At 35.5% G+C, this 12,785-nt stretch overlaps 1 protein-coding gene across 23 annotated transcripts in view; it reads right to left on the reverse strand.

Moving 5' to 3' along the window:
* HECTD1 (HECT domain E3 ubiquitin protein ligase 1) overlaps positions 1-12,785 on the reverse strand; it is a 96,967-nt gene that overhangs the window by 22,767 nt on the left and 61,415 nt on the right. For 11 of the 23 annotated variants that reach the window (XM_010334965.3, XM_074393296.1, XM_074393289.1 and 8 more), the window contains 7 exons: positions 11,251-11,385; positions 10,195-10,334; positions 9,324-9,647; positions 7,656-7,822; positions 7,385-7,561; positions 3,160-3,996; positions 2,268-2,489 (listed from right to left, as the gene is read on the reverse strand). In XM_010334965.3, the coding sequence (XP_010333267.1) occupies positions 2,268-2,489; positions 3,160-3,996; positions 7,385-7,561; positions 7,656-7,822; positions 9,324-9,647; positions 10,195-10,334; positions 11,251-11,385 (2,002 nt within the window). The remainder of the gene's footprint in view (positions 1-2,267; positions 2,490-3,159; positions 3,997-7,384; positions 7,562-7,655; positions 7,823-9,323; positions 9,648-10,194; positions 10,335-11,250; positions 11,386-12,785) is intronic. The other 12 variants (XM_074393292.1, XM_074393299.1, XM_074393291.1 and 9 more) reach the window with 2 other exon arrangements.

Genomic DNA, 12,785 nt, shown 5'->3' on the forward strand with positions numbered 1-12,785 from the left:
AAAAAAAAAAAAAATCTATTGAGGAAAAACAGAATTAAGTCAATCAGTGAAAAGCTGGGCTTGGCTACGTGACCTGGCAGGTTACTTAAAAACAATGACTACTTAAGATAATGCCTATTTACTATGGAATAACGTATGTGTCATCATCTTTCATATTATCCACACTATCTAGCACATAAGGAAGTTCAAAAAAACTTGAATCATTTTTATCTCCTTCATTCTTAGGATCTCTTGCCTTCAATGGAGACTGGGTCAAATTACATTGGCCTGCATAAATGAAGATGCTCACAAACTATTCTTCATAAAAACTGAAAAAATGAGGACTTAAGGGATTAAAACAGAAGTTTTTACTAGATTGGGAGAAAAAAGTCAAATATACTATTGGAATTGCACAAAGGATAAAAAACAAAATACTTCATATTCCTAAAGATCACCCAGAAGACAATTTATCATTACTCAGAAACTTAAACCTGTAGACCACTGAACCAAATGGTTTTTAGTCCAATAATTACACAGGACTAAATATTCAGTACCTTTTACTGGATGGACAGTAGAAGAGTCCTGCCATTATATTTAGTTAGTTTCTAAGGTACACATTTTTTTTTTTTGTAAATGATTTTCTCAGGTTGAAAGGGCTACATTTTTAAAACATTGTAATGCTCTGAAATCAGAATGTATCTTACAATCAATGGCAAGTCAGAATAAAAGGCAATGTTTTTAACTTTAGACTTAAAAAAAAAGTGTCTTACAATCAACAACATCTTAAATTTGATAAAATATGTTACCCTTTAATACTTGTAAGGAGCCACCCTGTGATTAACATGAGGCGGTGGTATGCAAAATAAACCAATTCCACTTGGATTTATCTTTTAAAGAACATAATCTATATATATTCATATATTGAAATTCTATCTCTGATATGTTACAACTGACAGATGTCCACTTTTTTTCTCATCTTCCCTTTTTTACCAGCATTAAAATGCTCTGTATTTCAGAGATTTGGCCACATCATAGAATGAAATGTCTCTCAAAACACAACACGGTGTGGCACTCATGCCTGTTGTAAGAAAAAACCCACAAAACACAGTAAAAGTTTGCACTGCATATACAGATGGTATAAGACTGATGTTATTCTGATCCTTCACCCGATCAGTCTTCAAACAGTCTACCAGCTTTAAGAATATAAAAAAGAAGCCGGGCGCGGTGGCTCAAGCCTGTAATCCCAGCACTTTGGGAGGCTGAGGCGGGTGGATCACGAGGTCAAGAGATCGAGACCATCCTGGTCAACATGGTGAAACCCTGTCTCTACTAAAGATACAAAAAATTAGCTGGGCATGGTGGCACGTGCCTGTAATCCCAGCTACTCAGGAGGCTGAGGCAGGAGAATTGCTTGAACCCAGGAGGCGGAGGTTGCGGTGAGCCGAGATCGCGCCATTGCACTCCAGCCTGGGTAACAAGAGTGAAACTCCGTCTCAAAAAAAAAAAGAATATAAAAAAGAAAACCTTCTATCATATGTTCTGACTTATAAATAGGAGCTAAATCTTGGGTACACATGGACATCAAGATGGGAACAGTAGATACTAGCAACTCCAAAAGGAGTGCAGGAGTGGACAAAGGTTGAAAAACTTCCTATTGGGTACTATGTTCACTATCTGAGTGACAAGATCAACAGAAGTCCAAATCTCAACATCATGCAAAATACCCCTGTAACAAACCTGCACATGTATCCCGAATATAAAGTAAAAATTATATTTAAAAAAATTTCATCACCTAACACTAAATTAAGTCTAGTCAAACCTAACAATAAAATTCAAAAACCAACCAGTAGCTCTAACTTTTTTTTTCTTTTTTCTTTTTTTTTCAAGACAGAGTCTCACTCTGTTGCCCAGGCTGGAGTGCAAATGGCACAATGTTGGCTTAGTGCAACCTCCGCCTCAAGAGCTTCAAGCGATTCTCCTGCCTCAGCCTCCTGAGTAGCTGGGATTACAGGCATGTGCCACCACGCCTCACTAATTTTCTTTTGTATTTTTAGTAGAGACCGGGTTTCACCATATTGGTCAGGCTTGTCTCAAACTCCTGACCTCAAGTAATCTACCTGCCTCAGCCTCCCAAAGTGCTGGGATTATAGGCGTGAGCTACCATGCCTGGCCCAAAGATTCCATATTTATATCTTTAAAGAAAAGTTTAAAAATATCCCAGGAGAAAACATTAATAAAAGCATCATTATCTAAGTATCTAAATACTTTGATTTTAAATTATAACTTACCATATAAGGAATATTCTGCTTCCTGACCTGTGTCACTCTCACTGGAGGTTGATGTGAGGCTGGTGGTTAAAGTATTACTTAATGATTGACCAACTGATAAAACTGTAGTTGCTGTAGCTACATTGCTGCTGCTAGTAACACTGGATGTTGACATAGTCACTGTTGATGTGGTACCAGGTGTGGTCAAATTAGGGAAACTCTGAGCACCCATAAGAGGAGAAGCTAAAGATAAAAATGAAGCAAATCAGTAAAAATAGGTGAGACTGTAGAAACCTCAGAAAAACTAAGTTTTATATTTTTTAAAGAGTGAGATCATAAAACACACTAATAATTAAATGGTTCCTGAAAAGCAACAACTTTGGGAACCCAACTGAAATCCAACTAAAAATTCTTTTTCATAGCACTATTTTTAAATATTATGCCTAACGTTTTTAAAGAAATGAAACAAGCAATTAAATAATTCCCTATGTATTTTCCAAGGGAATTACTTTTACCTGTTAGCAGCTTAGATTGGAATTTGAATTTAAGAAACTAAGATCAATGTAGAGTCTAAATAAAAGCTATACTCATATGATTCTTTCACTGTACTATGATAATATTTAATAGTCATCTATTTCCTCGTGTAACTTTGCTTGATTTATCATGGAGTGAAAATCAGAAGTATTGTTTTATCCTTCTAGAATAAGAGGCTCTTTATCATACCTAATCTGAATTCTTAAAATATTATGATTCGAGAGAACTTAACTTCATATTCCTGAAGCGCTAAATTTGATGTAGCTTTATCTAATATGGTTAATGATCTAGTTAAAAACTGCAGCCAGAACAAGAGACCCTACTTTGCATCCCTCCAAGTGGAAAAAGCATTGGGTTCCAGAAGGAAAAGCTCACTTACTTGCTGTGCTCATCACATTCCTCCCCAAAGTATTAGTGTTGTTATCACTGCTGCTTCGGCTTAGATTCATGTTGTTCGTGGCATTAGTCCGTGCTATGTTTGCCACTCTCCTTACAAAACTCTCCAAGCTAGATGTTTCTCTTGAGGACAGGTTAGGTACACTTGCACTAGAGCTCATAGGGGCCCCAGCAGCCAACAAAGAACTCACTGACAGTCTGTTACTTGCTGAAGAGCTAAGAGGTCGTTGTGAAGCTGCTTCTTTATTAGTCAATTCAGATACTGAACTAACATCAGGAGAACTAACACTGACAATTCCCATGGATATTGCACTAGACTCCCCAGGAGTACGAACAGAACTATCAGGGCCTAACTTCCTTTCAGCATTTTCACTTCCCGTTTCCGCTGTTAAGGTGCTGGTGCTTGCACTGGAAGATGACCCTACTTCTGTTTGAGGGACGTTTTCAGCAGATGAAAGAACAACAATTGGTTCATGGACATCAGCTCCTGAAACTATACTGTGTTCCATTACAATTTCTGATCTCCGTTCCGTTTTGGTCGAACCCAAGCTGATGTCGCTGCTACTGGCCACGCTACACACAGAACTGCTGCTTCCTTTTCTACTTGAGGAGCCTGCAGCAACAGATGTCTTGTCTGGACAGTTGTTTTTCACCAAGCTGCTCCATGATTGCGTTGTGCCTGAAACAGTGGATGAAACAGGTTTGGGTGATGCCACTGTATCAGGGTCGTACCCTGGTGCAAGCTTGAGGTCAAATTTTCCTTCTGCGCCCATACGGTAAGAGTTTGAGCCACCAGCATCCCAGGTGACATCAATCCAGCCTGGAAAGGGACAGGAGTTTGTGAGACCCAGCAGAAAGCAGATAGGAGCGTGTCAGACAGTAGCTCCACAATATGGGATCAGTTTTTAATCAGTGCTGTCCTTTTCTGAATTTCTATAGTCAATCAAGGTCTGCCAACTAAAATATATGCAAATTTTTGGACTCAATTATTTGACTATATGACTAGCTATCTGAAAGTCTGTATTATTTAACTCTCATGATAAAAAAATATGTTAAGGACAAGAAATATGTACTATATACAAGGTTTCTGGGAAGTGTTTAAAGTTCTTCCTTTTATTTCCCTTATTTCTGAACTATTCCGTCTATGACATTTAAAAGCAATGTTAAGGGTTATGTTTAAATCTACTGGGTTATTTTTCATTTTTAAAATTATCGATTTTTAGAGATGAGGTCTTGCTATGCTGCCCATGCTAGTCTTGAACTCCTGGGCTTAAACGATCCTCCCATCTCAGCCTCCTGAGTAACTGAGGTTTCAGATGTGAGCCACTGCACCTGGCTTGGTTACTTCTTAAATGGAAGAACTGTTTAAGAATTTTAAGACTGATATACATGGTAAAATACTGCCACTTGAGCAAGTAAACAGAATCTAAGTAAAAGTTTTTAAATTGCTAAAGATAATTATGTGTGGTCAAATGTTCTTTCTAGAAAAACATGCCAGCTTACTGTTAATTTCTCACCATTAATTTGGGCTAGCTCAAATAAAACACTAAAGTTAGCATTTCGGTTGTGTTCTCAAAGTTCAGTGGTTCCTTGGTTCTCTTGTATTAAATAATTAAGTTCAATAAATTTGAATAAGCACAGAAAATTCTAAAGAAAATTTAAAGAGCATACTGAGTCCTTTTATTAGAAACTGTGCTAAAGCTAATAACATGTACAGAACTAATGAGCATAATGATATTCAATCTATATATTTACTTGTAGTTGAAAAATAATACTTATTGTTTTTTTAAAAAGGTAATTAACTTCCAAAAGCAAAAAAAATTGTCTGTTAAAAGGAAATTAATAGAAATTTTACAAGCTTATTTTAGTGTTATAAGCTATTTCAGGGAAAAACATAAGATATAAAAAAGCATCTTTATTAAAGTATAACAAGCCTTTATAAAGTTCTTACTCACACATAAAAGGGGCCCAAGCTCACATACGCACCCATCCACACACTCAGATGCCCACACACACACATACCAAGTTCATATATGTTTATGATGGCACTCTAGAGGGAAATAATATTGAATTACCTGTGGGGATTATCTGCATAGGTGTTCTTTGAAAGGAAAAGTAATTGCCCCAAATCTATATAAGTAGTTTAGATTTTTCAATTGCCTCTATTTTTTTCTGTATGCTGAAAAAATCTCTGAAGAACCAACATTTAACTATCTCTTCTGCTACACAGAAATGTGTGAGAAAACAAAAAGGTTTAAAAACATATCCCAAACTCAATAAAAATGACTTTTGTATTGTATTAATTGGTCCAAAAAAATACTCTCTCAACTCCTTCTATACTCAAAAGACAGATCAAAAAAAAAAAAAAAAAAAAAAAGTAGAGTCAGTAATGACTAGCCATCATTAGAAATGGTTGGGGTAAGCATTTGAAAGCTAAGAACCCTCTTTGACATAGAGACTGAAAGGCATAACTTGATGGGAACAGCCATGTTGGTTAGCCAAAACTAAATTTCTACATTTGTCAGATCAGCAAAAATAGGCCTTTCTTGAATGCTAAACTCTGAAATTAAGATTCTATGCTAGATTTTTTTTCCCATCTGTGGCAGCTAATAATAATAATAATCACTCAAAATATTCAGGTTTACAAGTTAGCACTCTCTCATAGGGAGGTGCCACACCTCACAGTTCAAATGTATTATATATATCAGTAACATTATACTGACATGTAATTGCAATGTACTATGCAGCAAAATGATTCAAGAATAAAAATAACCTACAGTGTCCATTTACCTTTGTATAGGCAATTGCTTAAGTTACTCTGCTTTTAACATTTGTACTTCAATAAAACGCTTATGTGTGTATAGGAACAACACAGTGTAAGATGCTGCTGCTCCAAGCGCAAAGTATTAAAATTATTTTGTGAAGACTAGTGGTTGTATTAAAATTTTTGTCCCATTATATCTTGGGGGAAAAAAAGATTCTAATTTCTCTATGCAACTGCTTCAACTGACTCCATCCCAAGAAAAAAGAACTGCATTCACATGTCTCTAACCAGCCTCTTCCTATCAAGACACATACTTCAAGGCCAAAACAGTTACAGGAAATAGAATAGTAACTTTTTAATAAGAATCACCAAGATTCCTAAAAACAAGAAAATGTGAAATTTCTGAGTTGAATGGTACAACTGACATCTCAACTATTACTGGTATTTATGAATTTTAGGTCACTGTAAACCTGTTTGGATTACAATGCTTTGTAATTAGGGAATGAAACTACCTAAATATGTTTGGCAGTAAAACAATTCAAGGAATAGAATCTTAAAAGCTATATAAACAGAGTTTATTTCAACAAATAAATGTCTTTACCACATAAAAGATGAAATTAAATGTCATTCTCCTAAGCACTGTCATATTTACCCTAGTTCTTTAAATATGTGGTATAAGTTGAGAATATAAACATTTTATTTTTTAATGCTAAAAACTGATACAAAATTGATGAAAACAAACCCACGGCTGGCTGACGAGGCAAATTATGTGCTAATAAATCAGCCTCATAGATTGAAGAAAACAATTAGCCACTATAGTTACTTTGAAGTTAATAGCAATTTATTAAGTTGATGACTTTGGTAAACTGTGCAGCATCAAAGAAACTTGATTCACATAGCAACATTTACAAAACATGAAAATTCAAACTCCCAAAAAAGCAGGTATGCTGAGAAACATTTTGAAACAATAATAAACTACTAACAGATAAAGAGACGATGTTTCTTATTCCATGCCTTATTAAAAAATAATAAGTAAAAATGCTAATCCTTTTTTTCTACATGATTTATGATACCATAAAAATTACTGCCTGATTCCTCTGAGACTAACAAAATAAAGCATAAGAGACTTAAATAAATAAATTAAAATAAAACTCACAGTAAGCTTGAGAATAATAAACTAGGGAAAAAAACCGAAGTGTGTCTTGAAGATACTCAACTTACACAAAGTTTGATCACTTCCCAAAATATTACCAGTAAGTTTCTAGTCAAAACCCATGAACTTAAAATTTTCCCTTATTTCCTTTACATTTTCCATTTATAATGTGATATCAACAGTTCTTCTGAATAGTGCTCATACATTTATGCAATTTATAAATTATTTCAAGATAAAAGAAAAAAATTTACCTACCAGTTTTCTACACAATAGTGCAGAGCACCTACTCACCATTGTGTAGTTCTCCTGTGACAGTGCCTTCTCCCTGTGGGCTGCCATCCTGATCTCGCCATTTCCAATCCAGGCCTCTGATAACACGAGCTCCTGGAACCATGTATTTCAGAACTTGGGAGCGTACTAAACGTCTCTGTCGTCGAAGATTAGCTTCTGCTTCTTTAGCTGCTTTCCCTATCAGATAGAAATTAGAGAAATAAAAACCAAATCACTTTTTACAAAAGTAATTGTTTTAGTAAGTTAGAAAAGCGTCTTATCATCTCTTTACCTAGCTGATCTTCACATACTCCATTTACAGTGCCATAAAGTTCAAATCCAGATAGTGAGAGGTAGTGTGTTTGTCCACTGGCATTTTTCCCCATCTGTTTAATTCTCACATGTCTCCACCCTTGTTTCTCATCCTTTGGTGTATCAAGAGGCCAAGTTGCAGTTGACCTGTTAATATGTTAGAGAAAAAAATTATGTAATATTTTAAAACAGATGAAAAAGATGACTCAAGATAGAGAAGATTTTTTTATATAACAGAGACCTGCAGAAAAAATTAACTTGCCAGGTGGGGGCAGTGGCTCATACTTGTAATCCCAGCACTTGGGCAGCAGAGGTGGGTGGGTCACCTAAGGTCAGGAGTTTGACCAGCCTGACCAACATGATGAAACCCCGTCTCTACTAAAAATACAAAAATTAGCTGGGTGTGGTGGCTGGTGCCTGTAATCCCAGCTACTCAGGAGGCTGAGGCAGGAGCATTGCTTGAAACTGGAAGGCACAGGTTGCAGTGAGCTGAGATTGCACCATTGTGCTCAAGCCTGGGAAACAAGAACAAAACTTTGTCTCCAAGGAAAAAAAAAAGAAAAAAGAAACTAACTTTCATATTCACTCAACAGTTCATTACAAGAATCAAGAAATCAAGGGGAAAAAGGAGTTAAGAAAACAAGTTAAAAATGAAATGTTTAAATGTACGATATTGATTTGATTCATAACATTAATGATTTATGATTAATATAATTCAAAGATAAAAGACAAAACGCTGGGTGCAGTGGCATGCCCCTATTGTCTCAGCTACTTGAGTAGCTGAGGTGAGGGGAATCACTCGAGCCCAGGAGTTAGAGAGCAGCCAACATAACGAGACCCCATTCTCTTTTAAAAAAAAAAAAAAAAACATGGCTTACAAAGAGTAAGAGAAATTCTCTTATGACAGAAAAAAAAACTTAAAATTTTTTGCAAGCTTTTAAATATAGTATTAATATTTTGTCTTCAAAGCTTGAAAGGAGTAAAAACATCATCTATTAATCCTAACGTTAAGAATGTCCTAATACCAGATCCAATGCCAAAAGCAATTTAAGTACATAATTTACCCCTTGACATGTGCCAAAATGTACAATTAATATTTAGTAGAACTAACTTTTTAGAAGTTACTGACTTGTCTTTTAAAAACTAGTTCAATATATAAAATTTAAGGATAAAAATTTTAAGTGAGCCTTAATTCTACAGCCAGCAATAACCACTGTTAAATATTACTAAGAATTATATGATTATATGGAGAGTTTATGGGAAGCCTATTTCACTTTTTTGTTTCTATGAGTGTGTTATGTGTGTGTATATATATGTATATATACGTGTGTGTGTGTGTGTGTGTGTGTGTGTGTATGTACAGCTGGCTTTTAAAATAAATATTCATAGCTTCTCAGCCATTTGGCTAAGATCCAGTGTAAAATATATACTCAGCTGAGCTTTCTCCTATTTAATCTAAACCTTTTGACTAAGTTTTAGTCAAGTCATTATTTCAAACTTTTAATGCCTAGAGTATCAAGTGATTTGATTTTAGAAAGAAAATTTTGCTTCAATATTTCACAAAGAAGAGACCTCTACAGTGTAAAATTATAAAAATAAACAAAGCTCTTTACTGAGTTTTCCAACTTGCAAAGACTCCTCAACTAACCCTGGTTCATTGAGACTGCAGTCATCGACATGGGTATACAAAGAAGTCCAGTTCTGTCCATCTTTGGATACCTGGAAAACCCAATTTCTCAATGCAGACCTTCCATAACCACGAGCATGACGAAGTGTATATGCTGATGGTATCACCCAGAGGCCCAGATCTATGGCAAACCAGGCATTCTTATCATCATTGCTATGACAATTTAAAGCTGAATTATCACGACTTAGTATGTCTTCCAAGCGGCCATAAGGTAGATTTCTTCCTTCTGATGACGTTACTACTACAAGTCCATAGGCAGCTGGATTTACCCATTCATAAGCAGTTCTATACAAAAATAAAGAAAAATTAGCAAATAACAATATTAAGATAATTTCATTTTCACAGTTTTAAATACAATGTTAAGATACATTCATTTTCACAAGGTTTTAAATTAAAATTATATACAATTCTACAATTAGGAATTTAGACATTTTTTTCCTCAAAAAAAGTAATTGGGATAATCTTAATGTTAATCTTAATGTTAAGATATATTTATTTTCAAAAGGTTTTAAATTAAAATTGTATACAATTCTAAAATTAGGAATGTAGACATTTTTTTCCTCAAAAAAAGTAATTCGGATAATCTTAATGTTAATGTTAAGATATATTCATTTTCACAAGGTTTTAAATTAAAATTATATACAATTCTAAAATTAGGAATTTAGACATTTTTTCCTCATAAAAAGTAATTTAGATAATCTTAACTTCTACTTGCAAATCAAAATTCCTTAAGCCACAGAATACTCAGTGTTAATAATTTTATTCTACTTCCTAGAATTCTTTTATCAGATGAATATGGTCACTCCAGCTTAAAGTAGAATGACTGACTTACTTTGCATTTGTCCCAATCCAGTAAATGATTCCATTTTCATCAAAATCATGCTGGTGCCGAAATATAAAATTTTGTCCTTCTCTTAATTTTCGAACAAAAACAAACGAAGATCGGTCAAAATCATACCACTGTTTTGCTACCTAAACCAAAGAAAATATAAAAGACAGTCACCTTAATAATGCTATTTTCAAGCATGTTACCTACCTTTTTCCTATCTCTTTAATGTGAATTGTTCTTATAACAAATGCTCGTTTAAAAATATGCAAAAAATATAAAGAAAACTAAAAATTCCCACAACCAAAGCACCCCATGATTAATAATCACAGAGTATTTATTCATTTTATTATTTCAATGAATAGGATAAATCAAACTATTTTTTTTTTTGAGACGGAGTTTTGCTTGTTACCCAGGCTGGAGTGCAATGGCGCGATCTCGGCTCACTGCAACCTCCGGCCTCCTGGGTTCAAGCAATTCTCTGGCCTCAGCCTCCCGAGTAGCTGGGACTACAGGTATGCGCCACCATGCCCAGCTAATTTTTGTATTTTTAGTAGAGACAGGGTTTCACCATGTTGACCAGGATGGTCTCAATCTCTTGTGTGATCCACCTGCCTGGGCCTCCAAAAGTGCTGAGATTATAGGCGTGAGCCACCGCGCCCGGCCCATTACAAATTCTTGATCATACTGTACAAAAATATTTTTCTGTGATCATTAGTCTTTCTACATTTTTATGGTCATATAATATTCAAATTAATAGAAATAATTATCATACACAATTGTCAATTAAAATAAATTTTTAATATGAGTAATTATCTATTTAACATTTATTGATTGGAATTAAGGTTTTTGAGTTCAATAGTACAAAACAATAATAAACAACTTCATATAGAAAGCATTTATAGTCTACATAAGATTATATTAAAATCAGTTCTAAAAATGGAATTAGTAAGCCGAAGTGTATTATCATAACTCTGGATATATACTTCCCAAATTACTGTTCTAAAGGGCTAAACCACAGCTCAGAATGCTTATTTCACCATGCCCTTGCCAGAAACTCACCATTTTCAAAAGGTACTGTTCCAGAGATTCAACTGTAGCCAAAGGTTCCATCTTTAACATTCTGCCAGTCCTGTCGATCAATGCAGTTTCACCAGGTGCACGTTCCAACCGAAATCGTAATCTCCTTGTAAGTATCTACACAAAAACAATCAAAATAGTTTAGAAAATGTCTTGGTTTTTCTCAGAATTTTTCTCAGAATTGTAAAAAATGATACACCCTGAAACAACTGAGATTTATTAAGTATAAACATAGTGGAATTATGAACAAATATCTGTTTTCTATCAAACATTCTTTTAAAAATTATATATTTATTTATTGAGACGGAGTCTCACTCTGGCGCCAGGCTAGAGTGCAGTGGCGCAATCTCGGCTCACTGCAACCTCTGCCTCCTGGGTTCAAGCAATTATCCTGCCTCAGATTCCCGAGTAGCTGGGTTTATAGGCACCTACCACCCATGCCCAGCTAATTTTTTGTATTTTTAATAGAGACGGGATTTCACCATGTTGGCCAGGATGGTCTCGATCTCTTGAGCTTGTGATCCGCCCGCCTCAGCCTCCCAAAGTGCTGGGATTACAGGAGTGAGCCACCGCGCCTGGCCCTTTTTCTATTTTTGAGACGGAGTCTCACTCCTGTCGACCAGGCTGGAGTGCCATGGATTGATCTTGGCTCACTACAACCTCTGCCTCCCAGCTTCAAGCAATCCTCCTACCTCAGCCTCCCAAGTAGCTGAGATTACAGGCACATGCCACCACGCTCGGCTAATTTTTTGTATTTTTAGTAGAGATGGGTTTCACTATATTGGCTGGTCTCAAACTCCTGACCTCAGGTGATCCGCCCACCTTGGCCTTCCAAAATGCTGGGATTACAGGCATGAGCCACCACACCCGGCCTATTAAACATTCTTTAGGCCAGGCACGGGTGGCTCAGACCTGTAATCCTAGCACTTTGGAAGTCTGAGGCAAGAGGATGGATTACTTGTGCTTAGGAATTCAAGACCAGCCTGGACAACACAGTAAGAACTTATATCTACATATTAAAACAAACAAAAAAAATTAGCTGAGCATGCGTGCCTGTAGTTCCAAGTACTGGGGAGGCTAAGGTGAGAGAATCGACTGAGCCTGGGACACAGAGGGTGCAGTGAGCCATGATCACGACGCACTCCAGCCTGGGCAACAGAGCTAGACCTGGTCTCAAAAAGAAGAAGAAAACAAACAAACAAAAAATTCTTTTATAAAACAGTCACTGAGTAAGTTATAGTGGTTATCGAGAAAAAGACAAAGTTAACTTCTAGAATTTCTGACCAACTTCAAATATACAGTTTAAATAAACTTATAAAACTTCTTAAAGTATTGTATCTTCAATTTATAACTCACAATTTTCCAGGTAAGTTTTTGAAAAGTAGCTAATTAGCTTACTCCTTTAAAGCTAGAATATATTCTACAGAATAACTATACCTAATCTAAAAATCTGGAATCTTGAAATGCTCCAAAATCTGAAACTTTCTGAGCACTGACACGATGATCAAAGGAAATGC

This window comes from Saimiri boliviensis, chromosome 2, assembly GCF_048565385.1.
Source record: "Saimiri boliviensis isolate mSaiBol1 chromosome 2, mSaiBol1.pri, whole genome shotgun sequence".
Taxonomy (NCBI): domain Eukaryota; kingdom Metazoa; phylum Chordata; class Mammalia; order Primates; family Cebidae; genus Saimiri; species Saimiri boliviensis.